At 46.8% G+C, this 15,363-nt stretch overlaps 1 protein-coding gene across 2 annotated transcripts in view; it reads left to right on the plus strand.

The window, feature by feature from the left end:
* The first annotated feature begins 1,069 nt into the window (after positions 1 to 1,069).
* Positions 1,070 to 15,363, plus strand: part of LRBA (LPS responsive beige-like anchor protein) — an 805,540-nt gene continuing 791,246 nt past the window's right edge. For both annotated transcript variants that reach the window (XM_075347936.1, XM_075347944.1), the window contains exons 1-3: positions 1,070 to 1,170; positions 2,850 to 2,945; positions 15,091 to 15,212. In XM_075347936.1, coding sequence (XP_075204051.1) covers positions 1,084 to 1,170; positions 2,850 to 2,945; positions 15,091 to 15,212 — 305 coding nt within the window. In that variant the 5' untranslated portion in view covers positions 1,070 to 1,083. The remainder of the gene's footprint in view (positions 1,171 to 2,849; positions 2,946 to 15,090; positions 15,213 to 15,363) is intronic.

Below are 15,363 nucleotides of genomic sequence, written 5' to 3' on the forward strand. Positions count from 1 at the left end.
CCCCCCACGTGACCCCCACCGTCCCACCACCTCAGACATTTGCATAGCTGCACTCCCACCCACAACAGTAGCGGGAGACCAGGAGAGTTGGCGTTTTTCACCATAATACATGCTCTCTCTTTAGTGGGGGGAGTCCCTGTTAGAATCGTTATTTGTTAGTATTCATTAGTAATACATTGTGTTTCTAAATGACTGTAAAGAAGTCAGAATGTTTAAAGGGAACCCACCACCAGTAATTCGCGATATGAAATAAATACAGTGCCATACTGACAGTAAGATGCTGAATCCAGGCATACTTGTTGTAGAAAGATCCAATGCTTGGTTGATAAAATATCGTTAATCAAAGTTGCAGAACTGCATTGCGCTTTGATGTGTGCAATGGGTGCGGGCCTTTTGTTGGTTGGGTCCTCTGTATTTATTCCTCTTCCGGCGTCGTCCTGGCTTGCCCACCTTTCCTTTTTTTGAATATTGCATCTCCATTGGTGTTATTTGGTGGTGCGTGTGCATTGCCACAGTGATTGTCTCCGTTAAAATGGCGTCTGAGTCTGTTCATGCGCGTACCGTGATCTCTGGCACCATTGTATTGTAGACACTGCTGTGGAGACTACAGTAATGGCGGCGTAATATTCAAATAAAGAAAAGGGGGTGCCAGCCAGAGGACATCAGAGGAGGAATAAACCCAGAGGACCCGACCCACAAAGACCCGGCCATGTTGGACACCTCAATCTCAGTGCAATGCTTTTCTGCAACTTTGATTAAAGATCTTTCAGCAACCAAGCATCACATATTACTAAAACAGCTATGCCTGCATTCAGCATCTTAGTGCCATCATGGCAGTGCCTTTACCTCATATAGTAAAATCCTGCTAGTTGGTTCACTTCAAGAAACAAAAAATGTAGCTCTTTATTGTATGGTTATTTGTACTTTTACACACTTCTCTACAATGGTGATGTTAATTTTTTTTTATTTTTTTTATTTTGCTCCAAAAGAAAAAGTGGACAAAATATCAAATCTGTCTGGCTCTCTGGTGCCCTGGTGAACCTCTTCTGCCATGTTCCTTCTCTTGCAGATCTGCTGGTGGACATGCTGGGCGTCCTAGCAAGTTACAGCATCACTGTCCGTGAACTAAAGCTATTTTTCAGTAAACTTCAGGGAGAAAAGGGACATTGGGTAAGAGAAGCTTCGTACCAGCAGGTTGTGGCTGATACTTGTTTGAATAAATATTTGTTTTAGCTTTTTAATGAGGTTTTCTAAGTAAATCTCGGATATATACATTGTGCGTGTTCCCCTACTTGTACCGTATTTTTCGGACTATAAGATGCACCCTGGTTTTAGAGGAGGAAAATAAAATTTTAAGCAAAAAGTGTGGTCATGACACACTGTTATGGGTCGAGGATCTGCTGCTGACACTGTTATGGGGGTAATGTCCCCAAATTCTCTACTAAGGTACCCCAACCTGGTAATGATGTAATGATCCTCCTGCCTTGTATATGATCCCCATCCTTGTATATATGTCCCTCATTCTGGTATACCCCCCATCCTGATAAATACCACCATCCTGCTATATACCCCCCATTCTGCTAAATACCCCCTAATCCTGCTATACGACCTGCATCCTGTGGCACAGAAAAAAATAAACATTTATACTCTACTCTCCTCACTCCAGCAGCATCGATTGTCTGTCAGTGCCAGCAGCAGCGCTGACCTGTGTGGAGTCAGTCACTGTTACCCTGCAACGTGATGTCCTCCTGTCTGCCGGCCCGCTGATGTGTGTGGAGCCGTGCGCACAGTGATGACGTCATCGCTGTGCTCACCGCTCTCTACACAGATCAGCGGGCCGGCAGACAGGAGGACATCGCGATGCTGCAGGGAACGGTGAGTATACCGTACTTATTCACTACCTCCCGCGCTGATGATGATGATGTGCGGGGGGGGGGCAGTGAATATAGCCGCACATGATCACTCCAGGCTGCCCATCACACCGCCCACCTGTAAGCACCAGCTTCAGCGCTGAGAGATGATGGGCGGGAGGACGGGCTTACATATGAAATGAGCGGGCCCACGTGGTCATGGCAGGCTGCTACAGCCTGCTCGTGCCACCGATGACCCGCTCCACCGCAGCACCCTCATTCCCCGCAGCCCTACATTCAGACTATGAGACGCACCCTCAACATTTGGGGAGAGGGGGGGGGGGAAGAGTGCGTCTTGTAGTCCGAAAAATACGGTATGTCCATTATATGCCATTTTAAAGCCAGACGAGTAATTGTAAGAAATAATATACACCATTATTTTCATTCTTTTATACCTCTAATCTGATGTCAGGGACATGTGATCTCCCTCCTTTGTGCCCATTTCTTGCTTGCTCTTTACAAAGTCTTTTTGCCATTCATCTACATTCTGAAGAATATCGCAGCCTTCCACTGCTACAGTTGTGTGTTAGTAAGTAAAGTTTCTCCGCTGTATGGTGCTGTTTTCTCTGCTTCTCAATAGCTTATGTCTTATTGTCCTACTACTGGGAACAGAAAAAGCGAAAACGTTCCTCCTGGGTGACCCTGTTTCCTTGGTAGCTGCATTTTTTAGCTTACCCACATAATTTACTAGATAATATGGCAAAAATAATTATCCCTTCTGTGCGCCTGGTGCTGGGCTCTCTTGAGAGCAATATTCCGCCACCACCCCAGGCACCGAGGCTGCTGCCATTTATTATATAATGTATGTAGTGTAATTCATTGATATAGCTTTGAGTTTTACCTTTATTGTGTTTTTTTTTCTCTGTTGCTCTCTAGTATTTTTGGTTTGGTGTAAAACAAGTTCTCTTTCATGTTTCATTTTACATTTTGTTGTTTTAGCCGCCTCATGCGGTGAAGCTGTTGTCCGTGTTAAAGCACATGCCTCAAAAGACCGGCCCCGATGCCTTTTTCAACTTTCCTGGAAAGAGTGCCGCAGTAAGTAGGAGGAGATCGTTTGCAATGTGCTATCCATGTTGGGTAAACAAGCCGGTGCTGAAAATGTGTGTGACGTATCTATTAGGGTGTGTTCACACATCGCAGCCAAATGGCAGATCTAGCTGCTGCATTGGAGAGAAACCGAATATGACGTCAGGTATATATTCAGAGTAAAGATTAAGTAGAAAAGGGCATTAAAGATCTACTTGCTAACAATAGCTTGAGGATACGAAGCAGTATTTTACGGCAGATTACACCCTTTTATTGTAAAATGTGCAAGTTTCACATTTGTGCATTTTATAGCCTAGACTTTCTATAACCTCTCGCAAAAATGTATGTTGTAAAGAGAGACCAAAGTATAAATCTTTATTTAATATATATAAGTAAGAAAATGTAAAAAAAAAATACTTTTAAAAGAGGCTTAAAGGCATATTCCCATCTCCAAAATCCTAGTACAACATGTAATAAATATATATTATCATGCAGTTCCTCCAATTACAAATGTATAGTTCTTCTGATTAGTTATGTTGCTTACTTCATCTTCAGGGCATTGCAGGATCTTAGGTGTCCATGGCTATGACCACTAGCACCTATCTATGACTTTATACGTAGTCGTAACCATGAATTCCAATTATGTATATCAGCTCACCGTGTGGAAGCTCAGTCCTGGTTTCTCCCTGGAGCACGGACAGGCACTGCCACAACCCGGTATAGCAGATAGAAGAAGAAAGGGATGTCCAGCTCTTCAGGCAGAGAAAACCAAGGTCTTTATTTCATCATGCAGATACAACGAATGACATTGACGCGTAGTGCTGGTCATGTCATTCGTTGTATCTGCATGATGAAATAAAGACCTTGGTTTTCTCTGCCTGAAGAGCTGGACATCCCTTTCTTCTTCTAGTAACCATGAATACCTAAAATCCTGCAATGCTCTGAACATAAGGTAACAACATAACTAATCAGGAGAACTATACTACATTTCAAATTGGAGGTATTTGCTAATATTATTCTTATCACACCTACTACATATTTGGTTAGGAGCTTGGAAATGGGAATACCCCTTTTTAGGTTTGGGCTCTCAGCTGCATCACTATTTGATAGCTATGTGAGACTTCCTGTTCCTCAGCTGGAAAATAGTGTGGGGGGAGAGTTGGAGATTGCAGCATGTAAACACAAGAGGTTTGTGCTATAGTCTAAATACTGGATGTATTTGCATAAAAAGAGAGAACAGATGGGTATATGTGTGTTATGAAGCTCTAGGGGCAGAAGACTAGAAACAGACACTGAGGTAAATCCTGCCACAGCTTCTCCTTAGTGTTTTGTAGCCGTTTACTTGTGTAAAGTATTAGGCTACTTTCACACATCAGTTTTCTGTATTCAGGCACAGTCCTTTTTTTTTCCTGATCCAACGGATCCTGAAAAAAAAGTGAAAACCGTATCCATCGGATCCGTTTTTTAACGGATCCGTTATGCCGGATCCGTTAAAAAACGGATCCGGTGGATACGGTTTGCATCCGTTTTTGCATCCTTTTCGTCCGTTTTTTGGCTGGATCCGTTTTGTTAATTACATTGGAGCATGCTCAGTTTAGAAAAACGGATCCGGCGGCCGCATCCGTTTTTTACCGCATTACGCCGGATCCGGCGTCCATAGGCTTCTATTGTAAAACACGCCGTATCGCGCCGGATCCGGCGCGATGCGTTTTTTTTGCCGGACAAAAAAAACGTTGCAAGCTACGTTGCCTCCGGCCGCCGCATTAACTAATTTTGCCGCATCCGGAAAAAAACGGATGCAACGCAAAGCCATCCGGTACAATCCGGTAACAATGCAAGTCTATGGGGAAAAAACGGATGCGGTACCGGATCCGTTTTACCCGTTTTTTTCCGGATTGAACCTGATGGCAAAAAACTGATGTGTGAAAGTAGCCTAAATAAGAGACTCGCATTTACACTTTACAAGCAGCCAAAGTGGATTCTAGCTGTCCTGCTGCCCGAGGCAATTAAAAAGTTGCCCCTCCCCGCAGTGCAATATATACCCTTAGTGAATAAACTCAATTCTGCAAAGAGAATTACAGTGGAACCTTGGATTAAGAGTAACTTTGTTTGAGAGCATTTTGCAAAACAAGCAAAGCTTTTTAAAAATTTGTAACTTTGTTTAAAAGTAATGCTTTGCAAGAAGAGCAAATACTCACCGTGCACACTTCCGGTTCTGTCCTTTCACCATGCTCTGACCCGCTCTGGAGGTAACTTTCTGTACATATTAACTGTATAGAGTATACCATTGTACAGTACAGTATATACTAGATAGCATTTCTATCAATTTGCATTTATGGATACAGTATTGTACTTTTTTTCTGCTAACCAGCGCAGTACATTGCTTATACTGTACCTCCAGCACACCAACAATTCTATTGTAAGCTAAAGTGCAGTTTAATTTGTTTGTTTTTTACTGTACAGTATTTCTCTGACGCCTCAGTGGGGGACACAGGAACATGGGTGTTATGCTGCCTATCCATAGGAGGACACTAAGTAGATGAAAAAGCATAGCTCCTCCTCTGCAGTATACACCCCCTGGCCAGGCCAGGCAGCCTCAGTTTTAACTTAGTGTCTGTAGGAGGCACTTCCTTTCAAGGTTTGTTATTTTTTGAGGGGACTGTATCCTTTTGGGACCGATCTCCCACTACCATCAACGGGCGGGAACGTGGAGTGTCGCCTCCACGTACCCCCTCCTGCGACGGTGGATCCTGGGCTGGACGACGGGTTCCACAGACACCGATTTTCCAAAGCCCAGGTTAGAGGCCTATGCCCCTTATAGCCCAATTCCTCAGCCCCTCTTTGCAGGCTCTGAGTTGAATATGGCACCAATTCCTCAGCCCCACTTTGCAGGCTCTGAGTTGAATATGGCACCGGCGTGACTGGACACAGCAAGCTGAATCTGCTATTTTCACTGCCTGGAAAGCAGTGTTTAAGGTGAGATCCCCCCTGACTGGTTTCCCAGACAAAGGGAGAAAAGACGCTGCAGGGAAGGCCCCAGGACATCTACAGTATTTATTATGAGAAAGTCCTGCTGGGTGCAAGGAGGAGAGAAGGATCCTGAACACAAAGGGTTAACTTTTTTAGCTTGCTGGCTGGAGGAGGGGGGGGGGGGGGGGGAGTCACTCCTGTTTGCAGAGAATCTGCACAGATAATTTCCCAGTGGCAGGGGGAGTGCACAGAGCTCAGGGACTCACGCTGTTTATTTGCTCGGTTTTATTTGCTCTAGCAGAAAAGTCGGCTGATAACCACCAGTGACAAGCTGTGTGCTGACTGGAGGGAGAGGGGGGAAAACTATCAGAAGCTCCCTTCCCGCCGTTTTTTACTACCCACGGGGGGGGGGGGGCACACTGACTTCATCTTCGCGCTCTTTTAGTGCTAAGCCCTGCCCCCCCGCGGCCGCGATAAGCCCCACCCCCCTCAGGAATGCGTGCGAAGATCTCCATAGAGCTTCATCCTTCCTGAGGACAGGGCCATCGGCTAATTCGGGTAAGGTGCTTGCTTCACTTGAAGCTCTGCTGAGCATTGCTCCCCCTCCTGGCATACTCCTATTAGGAACATGCAGAATTGTAAGGGCACTAAGAGTGCTAAAGCCCACATAGTCTATTATTCAGCCTGCACTGCCTGCCACGCTGAGTTACCACTTAAGCACTCCTCTTCTCTCTGTGAGTCCTGTGTAGCTATAGCTCCTCAAGACCCCCCTGCCACCACTGCCGCAACCGTCAGCCCAGAGCCTAGGGCTCCCAGCCCACCGGAATGGGTACAGTTTCTGTCCCAATCCATGGAAAAACTGTCACAGAACCTGCTGCTGGCTATGCAATGTCGTCCTCCACACCCTTCTGGGTCCCTGGACGGAACGCAGCCTGAGGATACCCCTATGGAGGATTCTTCTGAGGTAATCCGGGCACATGCTTCACCGGTTGCAGGGATCAGGAAAAGAGCACACGGCCGGGTGTCTCCAGCGGGCTCTCCCACACGCTCCACGGCTTCTGAAGAGATGGAGGAGGGAGAATGCTGTTTGTACCAGGAGGATTCCTTGGTCTCACCCCCCCCAGATGATCAAACTGCAGTAGACTCCCTTATAGCAGCAATCAACCAAGCTCTGCATGTGGAGGATCCCCCATCCACTACCACTGACCATGTGGTCTCCTTTTAAGAGGGCAAGGAAACCCCAAAAGGTTTTCGCTGATCACCCAGAGTTTCAGGATATCCTCACATAGCAAAGGGAGAAGCCTGACAGGCACTTCGGTAACCGTAAACTCATGGAGTCTCGGTACCCTTTTGCCCCACCTGCCCCTAAGGGCTGGGCCGATCCGTCCTCGGTCGACCCCCCCGGTCTCCCGCCTTGCCACAAAAACGCTCCTGTCGTTACCCGATGGTTCCTCCATCAAGGACCCGACAGACAGACAGGTGGAGCACCTCGCCCGCTCTGCCTTTGAGGCTGCGGGTTCCTCCCTCTTGCCCTCCTTTGCTTCTGTGTGGGTCGCAAAGCCGATCGCGGTCTGGGCAGAATCCATTAAAACTTCGCTTGAGGAATCCCAGTTCCCTCATTCCGTCACAGAGGTAACAGCTCAAATTGCCGCTGCGGCGGAGTACCTTATGCAGGCCTCCATTGATGCTGCTACCTGCACAGTACGCTGCCTTCTACGTCCTCCATCTCGCTCCATTCGATTCAGCATGAAGGTGCTCGGCAGGATGGTGGCGGCTATGGAGGCAGTACCTTTTGCTCAACTGCACCTCCGCCCACTGCAGCTAGTCCTTCTAGCTGCCTGGGACAAGAGCCCCTTCTCCCTGGACAAACATCTTCACCTGACGCCTTCAGTCAGGTATGCACTCCGCTGGTGGCTTCGGTCCTCATCCCTATCGAAGGGGAGATCCTTTCTCCCAGTGAACTGGCTGGTCCTGACCACGGACGCTAGGCTCCTAGGCTGGGGAGCAGTGTACCGGCACCACACTGCTCAAGGACGTTGGACGCGCCAGGAGTCTTCCCTACCCATAAACATCCTGGAAATCTGCGCGATCTTCCTCGCACTCAGGGTTGTTGTGAATGTTAGTTATGTTTTGGCTGCTGGGAGGCTCCCTCTGGTGGCCAGGAATGGTTTGGACTTGGACCAGGTGTGTTGTGCAGTGGGCGTTTCCTTTGCTAACTCTCTGCTTATTTAAATCCTGGTCTGATTGCAGGCTGTTGCCGGATGTCAGTTGTTCTCCAGCCTGCTTAATCCTGCTCTACACCACATCTTCCCCAGATAAGTGCTTGCTCTTTATTTATTGTCTGGTTCTTTTGTTTATCTGGGTTTGTCATTTGCTGTGGTTGGTTTCAGTTTATTTGCTTGCAGGGATTTTCCCCCTTAGTGGATTGTTGAGGAACTTCCTGCAGTTCTTTGTGGAGTATAGCTCCTTTGGGTCCATGTGTTTGTGGCTTGTTGACTTTATGATTCTTGTTTTCTGTTCACTGGTATGACAAGGGCACCTGGTATAGGACGGAGTTCAGATCGTGCGATCTGAGGGCCTTTTTGTACTATCAGGAAGTTGGTATTTTGCAGGGTTTTTCTCTGGCCACCATCAGTCCCTTTCCTGTCCTTTCCTATTTTAGTCAGTGGGGGCCTCACCTTTTGCTAATCATGTCATCTACCTGTGTATTGTGTTTTTCCTATATCACCGCAGTCTTTGAATGTGGGGGGCTAGCTATTCTTGTCTATTTTCTGAAGCAGAGAGTTATTGATCTTTCCTACCTTTTAGGATAGTTAGTTCTCCGGCTGGGTTCGCGGTGCACAGGATGTTAGTTCACCCCTCGGCTACTTCTAGTTGTGATGGTTAGTAAGGGGATGGCGGCCAGATTAGTTGCCAATGCTCTTGTCAACTTTTGCCAATGATTTGTGGTGGTCTTCCATGGTTCCGGATCATAACACAGGGTGTTCTTCCCTCTGCTAGCGGGTCGTCAGATTCGAGTCCAATCGGACAATGCGACAGCTGTAGCCTATATCAATCGGCAGGGGGCACCCGCAGCAAAGCGGCTTATCTCGAGGCCCACAAGATGCTCAGCTGGGCCGAGTCGACGGGGTCAGTGATATCAGCGGTACACATACCGGGGGTAGAGAACTGGGCAGCAGACTTTCTAAGTCGCCAAGGCCTGGCCGCCGGAGAATGGTCTCTCCACCCAGAAGTGTTTCTACACATCTGCACTCGCTGGGGCACACCAGACGTGGATCTAATGGCCTCAAGGTTTAACGCAAAGGTACCCGCGTTCATAGCCAGGTCACGCGACCCGCAGTCCATCGGCGCGGATGCTCTAGTCTGCTCCTGGCACCACTTCCGCCTGCCTTACATATTTCTACCTCTACCCCTGCTGCCGCAGGTAATCAGGAAGATCAAGGCAGAGGGAGTCCCGGTGATACTGATGGCACTGGACTGGCCCAGGCGCGCCTGGTACGCCGAATTAGTACAAATGCTCGCAAACGTACCGCGGCGCCTTCCAGTCATCCCAGTCTTGCTGACCCAAGGGCCCATTTCCCATCAGAACTCCAGAGCCCTGAAGCTGATGGCATGGCCATTGAGACCTGGGTATTAACAAGAGCGGGATTCTCCCCCGCGGTATTTCCACCATGATCAGCGCCCGAAAGCCTGCTTCATCCCGCATTTACCACCGTACGTGGAAAATCTTCGTTTCATGGTGCAGAGAAACTAACGTCCAGCCTATTCCTCTGGCCATCCCTAGAATTCTCGACTTTCTACAGTCTGGCTTGCAAGCAGGGTTGGCTCTCGGTTCCCTTTTAAAGGGCAGGTCTCAGCGCTCCCAATCTTCTACCAATGCCGCCTGGCTCAAAAACCACAAGTCAAAACCTTCCTCCAGGACGTTTCTCATCTAGTTCCCCCGTACAAACGGCCGCTGGACCCATGGGACCTCAATCTCGTTCTGGACGGTCTCCAGAGGTCTCCCTTTTGAACCTCTCAAGGAATCCTCCCTTGCTCTTCTGTCCTGGAAGGTAACATTCCTGGTGGCAATTACGTCCATCAGACGGGTTTCGGAGCTGGCAGCACTCTCTTGCCGCAAGCCTTTTCTGATCTTTCACCAGGACAAGGTGGTTCTGCGCCCCCTTCCGGATTTTCTTCCAAAGGTTCCTACCCCGTTTCATTTGAACGAGGACATTGTTCTGCCTTCCTTTTGTCCACACCCAGTTCATAGGGTGGAAAGGTCTCTGCATTCGTTAGACCTCGTCAGAGCTCTCAGATATTACATATCCAGGACAGCCCCCTTTAGGAAAACTGACTCTTTGTTCGTCATTCCTGAGGAGCCTATGAAGGGACAGGCAGCTTCGATGGCGACGCTGTCTCGCTGGATTCGCTCTGCGATCCAGGAAGTCTACCGCTTGCAACTCAAGCCCATTCCTAGTGGGCTGCGGGCTCATTCCACGCGAGCAGTTGACGCTTTGTGGGCCATTCGGCATCAGGCTTCAGTGGAACAGGTGTGTAAGGCTGCGACCTGGTCTAGCCCACATACTTTTTCAAAGCATTACAGAGTCCATACCCAGTTTTCAGCTGAGGCAAATCTGGGTAGGAAAATTCTGCAAACGGTAGTAGAGCATCTCTTTCAGTAGGTGCTCCAGGCTGTCTGGGACTGGCTCCTAGTCCTTGGGTTGCGTTTTCTTGTTTTTTACTTTAACCACCCATGGACTGCTTTAGGACGTCCCATGGTCCTGTGTCCCCCAATGAGGCATCAGAGAAAAACGGATTTTTGTGTACTCACCGTAAAATCGTTTTCTCTTAGCCATCATTGGGGGACACAGCACCCACCCTGTTGCCCTGTTGGGCCTTGGTTCTCTCAGTACCTTATTTGGTTATGACTCTTATTTTCTCTTGTTCCTCTGTTGAGAAGTTGTGTACTAAAACTGAGGCTGCCTGGCCTGGCCAGGGGGTGTATACTGCAGAGGAGGAGCTATGCTTTTGCATCTACTTAGTGTCCTCCTATGGATAGGCAGCATAACACCCATAGTCCTGTGTCCCCCAATGATGGCTAAGAGAAAACGATTTTACGATGAGTACACAAAAATCCGTTTTTTGTTTTAGTGACTGTAATAATTTTATATACAGTAATTATATTTTATTACTGTATTAAGTTTGTATAAATACAGTAAATATTTTTGGGTTGTGGAACGAATTTTCTCCATTTCAATTATTTCCTATGGGAAAATTTGCTTTGATATAAGAATAACTTGGTTTAAGAGCACACTTCCGGGACCAATTATGCTCGAAATCCAAGGTTCCACTGTATTCCAAAAATGTTTTATGCTCTCCTAAATGGATGTAATTTTTTGTTGTTCATCTCCAGCCAATGCTGTTAGACACAGATACCGGCTTTGAGACATAACCAGCGCGTGTCAAGGGAGCGCTGCTCCTGATCCGCATGCCACACTCTGCCTGCCTTTAAAGTGGAGTTATAAGTAATTTTGCCTCCCCAAGAGACACCGCAAAACTACATGATGGCAAGGTGGGCAGGCGGCCCGAAAGCAGCTATATCTTCATCCTACTCTTGGCTGCTATATACCCAGGACATCTTGTGCTGTGTAATCTGATGGCACTACATAAGCATGTGTAATAAATATTACCTGATTGCTTGAGAACAATATTCATTAGGGTACGCTCACACGAGCGTGAAAATTTGACAAGTGCAATGCGAGAAAATCTCGCATTGCACTCAAACCTATGTTAGTCAATGAGGGAGAGCAGTTAGTCAGCTTTTCTTGCCTCCAGATTCTGGATGCGAGAAAAGCGGCAACGTGCTGCGATTTTCTGCTAGAGCCGTATCCCCCGCACCCATTCAAGTGAATGGGTGCGAGAGAAACGTCAGACTGCACTCTGATGTTATCCCAGTGCAGTGCGGTATACGCACAGGCTGACAATGGAGGAGATGGGAGCATTAACCCCTCCCTCTCCTCTGCAGCGCCCGCCCTCAGCTTCACAGCTTTGACCTGATTGCAGGATCGGGTCACAATTGTATGACACTCAGCTTACGTTCGTAGCACAGCCTGAGCCGAGAGTCATTAGCATATCGTATCCGATGCTCTCGCATCGGCTGCTATACGCTCGTCTGAGTCCAGCCATAGGAGGTAAAGCTTGCGCTCCTGGTGAAAATGAGGTCAGTTTCTGCCTGATTTGTCTTTCACTGATTTTACTTTTGCTGAAAATGAGATCCTCCCATTATATTTTATGGACCTGTCGGGTGAGAAAATGGCAAAATGGGCAAATGTTGCCATATCTGATCATATGGGTCCACTTTGCCAGTCCGATTGTGTATCTATTCACCCCCTGCGCACAGTTTCTCACACAGAAGAGAATCTCAGCAGATTCTGCACTTACTGTGGTAAAGTGAAGGGAGAACTGCGTCACTCTAAGGCTATGTTCACACGTTGCGTTTTTGCTGTGTTTTCTGCAGCAAAACCTGATCTCTTGGCAGTAAAAAAGTGGTGTTTCTCGCTGCTTTTTTAGGCTAAGTGCACACACGGCGATTTTTTTGACGCTGCGTTTTTAGCGCTAAAAACGCACAAACGCAGTCTTTAAAAACGCATGCATTTTTTCCACGTTTTGGTGCGTTTTTGGCTGCATTTTTCTGCGTTTTTTTATCAGTGAACATTGCCATTAAAGATTGTTGAAAAAAAAAAAAAAGGTCTGATGTCATTTCCTTTTTCCATATGTTCTTCATTCTCCACTAGTGTATGCAGGAGAGCAGACAGCTGCAGAACTACAAGGCTCAGCAGCATGCTCCATCCAGGACTGTATGCTGGAGGGAGAGTCAGGGGGAGCAGACCTACAAGGCTCGGCACACTCCATCCACTAGTGGATGCAGGAGAGCAGACAGCAGCTGTCGAACTACAAGGCTCAGCATCCTCCTTCCAGGACTGTATGCAGGATTTTTTTGCCCCCCCCCCATCCCCAAACAAAAAAAAATGACGTGGGCTTCGCCAGATTTTTGTATGCTAGCCAAGTACAGCAGGCAGGTACGGGCTTCCCCCAACCCCTAGCTGCCTATTTGTACCCAGCTGGGAACCAAAAATATAGGGAAGCCCTTTTTTTTTAATTATTTCATGACTTTCATGAAATAATTAAAAAAAAAAATGACGTGAGCTTCGCCTAATTTTTGTGTCCAGCCGGGTACAACTAGGCAGCTGGGGATTAGAATCCACAGTGCAGGGTGCCCATGCTTTCTGGGCACCCCCGCTGCAAATTGCAGTCCGCAGCCACCCCAGAAAACTCCAACTCTTCCAGCTGCCCTGGTGACGGTGGCTCGCTGGGTAATAATGGGGTTAGGGCTAGCTTTATATTATCAGCTGGCCCTAAGCCCGAAATTCATGGTGTCACGCCAATATTAGACATGGCCACCATGAATTTCTAGTAAGAATAAAAAAAAACACAACACACAGAAAAATATTTTTATTAGAAATAAAACACAACACAATTAGTGACTCCATCTTTATTGAAATAAAGAACTCCCCTCCGCAGTAATCCTGGGTCAAGGGTCCCGCGCCGTCCAATCCGGATCCAATATCATCTGATCAGTTTGCTGGAAGGCAAAGCAATCAGATGATGTGTCAGGTTCAAGGAAGTGAATCACGTCACACAGCAGCTGATTGTATAAACGGCTTTTATAGAATCAGCTGATACATCAGTGCAAAAAAACCCCAACAAAAAACCCCAACAACTCACTTATTTGCTGATTACCGGCAGCTCCTGGAGTGGAGTTTGATCCCGTCCGATCGCTGCAGGAGCTGCCGGTAATCAGTGATGAAGTCTCCTGACTGCATCCGCTGATAGGTTAAACCAGCCGGGCGCCGCCGTCACCCCGAGACTTACGATCAGCTGACGCGTCAGGTGACTGCATCAGGTGATCCATCGCCAGGTCCTGCAGGCATACGTACTCGGGGAGACTGCACACACCCGGAGCGGCGGTACCGGGAATAGGAGCTGGGAGCGGACATGGCACCGGGAGTCTGCGGACAGGTGAGTATGACATTTTTTTTTTTTCTACTGTTCACTTTTGTTTTCGCAGCTGCCTCCACCTCCCGCCCAGACATGGCGCCGCATGGCAGCAGACATGCACAGGATGGGAGGTGGAAGCGGAGGTGACGGTACCGGGAGGATTCATGCTTCTGTGTTTACTGACAGAAGGAATCCTCTTCCTGTACATGTCACTTTACTACCCACCTCCTGCATTTATAGCTGCGTTTTTGGTCTTAGAAACGCAGCAAAACGCAGCTATAATAACAATTTGCGTTTCTCATTGCGTCTTTCAACATCCCATTGCACTCAATGGATGAAAAACGTGGTTAAAAACGCAGGAATAATTGACATGCTGCATTTTTTTGGTCACCACAAAAACGCAGCTGGAAAAAATACGCTGTGTGCAGACAGCAAAAATGAACACTCAGAGACTTTGCTGGGGGAAGCAAAGTCATGCAGTTTTCTGGGCAAAAACGCACCCGAAAAACGCACTGTGTGAACTTACCCGTACTGTGTTTTTTGAGTCATTATTTTACAGAACGTTTAAATAGTTTCATTTACCACAAAAGCAGCAAAAAACTTTCAATGGTGAATAAAACCGAAAAACCACTGAACGTATTGACACCCTGCTCCTTTTAAAAAATTGAAGTTTTCCATTTCAGTAAAAAAGTGAGTGCATGAGATTTCTGAAATCTCATAGGCTTTGCTGGTACTGTAAAAAGCAGCTTTATATTTGCATAAAAACAATGAAAAAGAAACCATGCAAAACACATGTGAACATTGCCGATTAGTCTCCTATGTTAATGAAAGATTTGAAAAGTTGTTTTAGTATTTTACCCACTTTTTATTTTTATGATTTTTCTCATAAGAGTGTTTAAGGGAAAAAAATGGTATTTTTTTCCATAGGGAAATTTTATGTAGAACAGTTTAGTTTCATTACAAACTCCAGAAGTACAAACTGATAAAGTAGTATTATAATGTAAATATTTTTCAAATGTTCTTTTGTGTTTGTTTTGTAGTAGTTTATCTGATGAAGGAAACATGCCGTTTTGCACAGTGGCACAAGCAGTAAAATAAGAGGAGTTTTATTTTTTGACCTGCTGACTTTCTTTTTGCACTATAGGCCATTGCCTTACCGCCAATAGCCAAATGGCCATATCAGAATGGCTTCACGTTTCATACTTGGCTAAGAATGGATCCAATAAACAATATCAATGTGGACAAGGCGAAACCCTATTTATACTGGTATGTAGAAGTGTATATTGTCTCGAAGGACACATTAAATATGAGTGATTATTTGTAAACTGAGGTGTAACATAAATTTCTGGTTAAAATACAGTGTGTCCACCCATGTCCTGTCCTCCGCCATTAACTTGGGAACGGCGGCAGCTATAGG

Source organism: Anomaloglossus baeobatrachus, chromosome 1 (assembly GCF_048569485.1).
Source record: "Anomaloglossus baeobatrachus isolate aAnoBae1 chromosome 1, aAnoBae1.hap1, whole genome shotgun sequence".
Lineage (NCBI taxonomy): Eukaryota > Metazoa > Chordata > Amphibia > Anura > Aromobatidae > Anomaloglossus > Anomaloglossus baeobatrachus.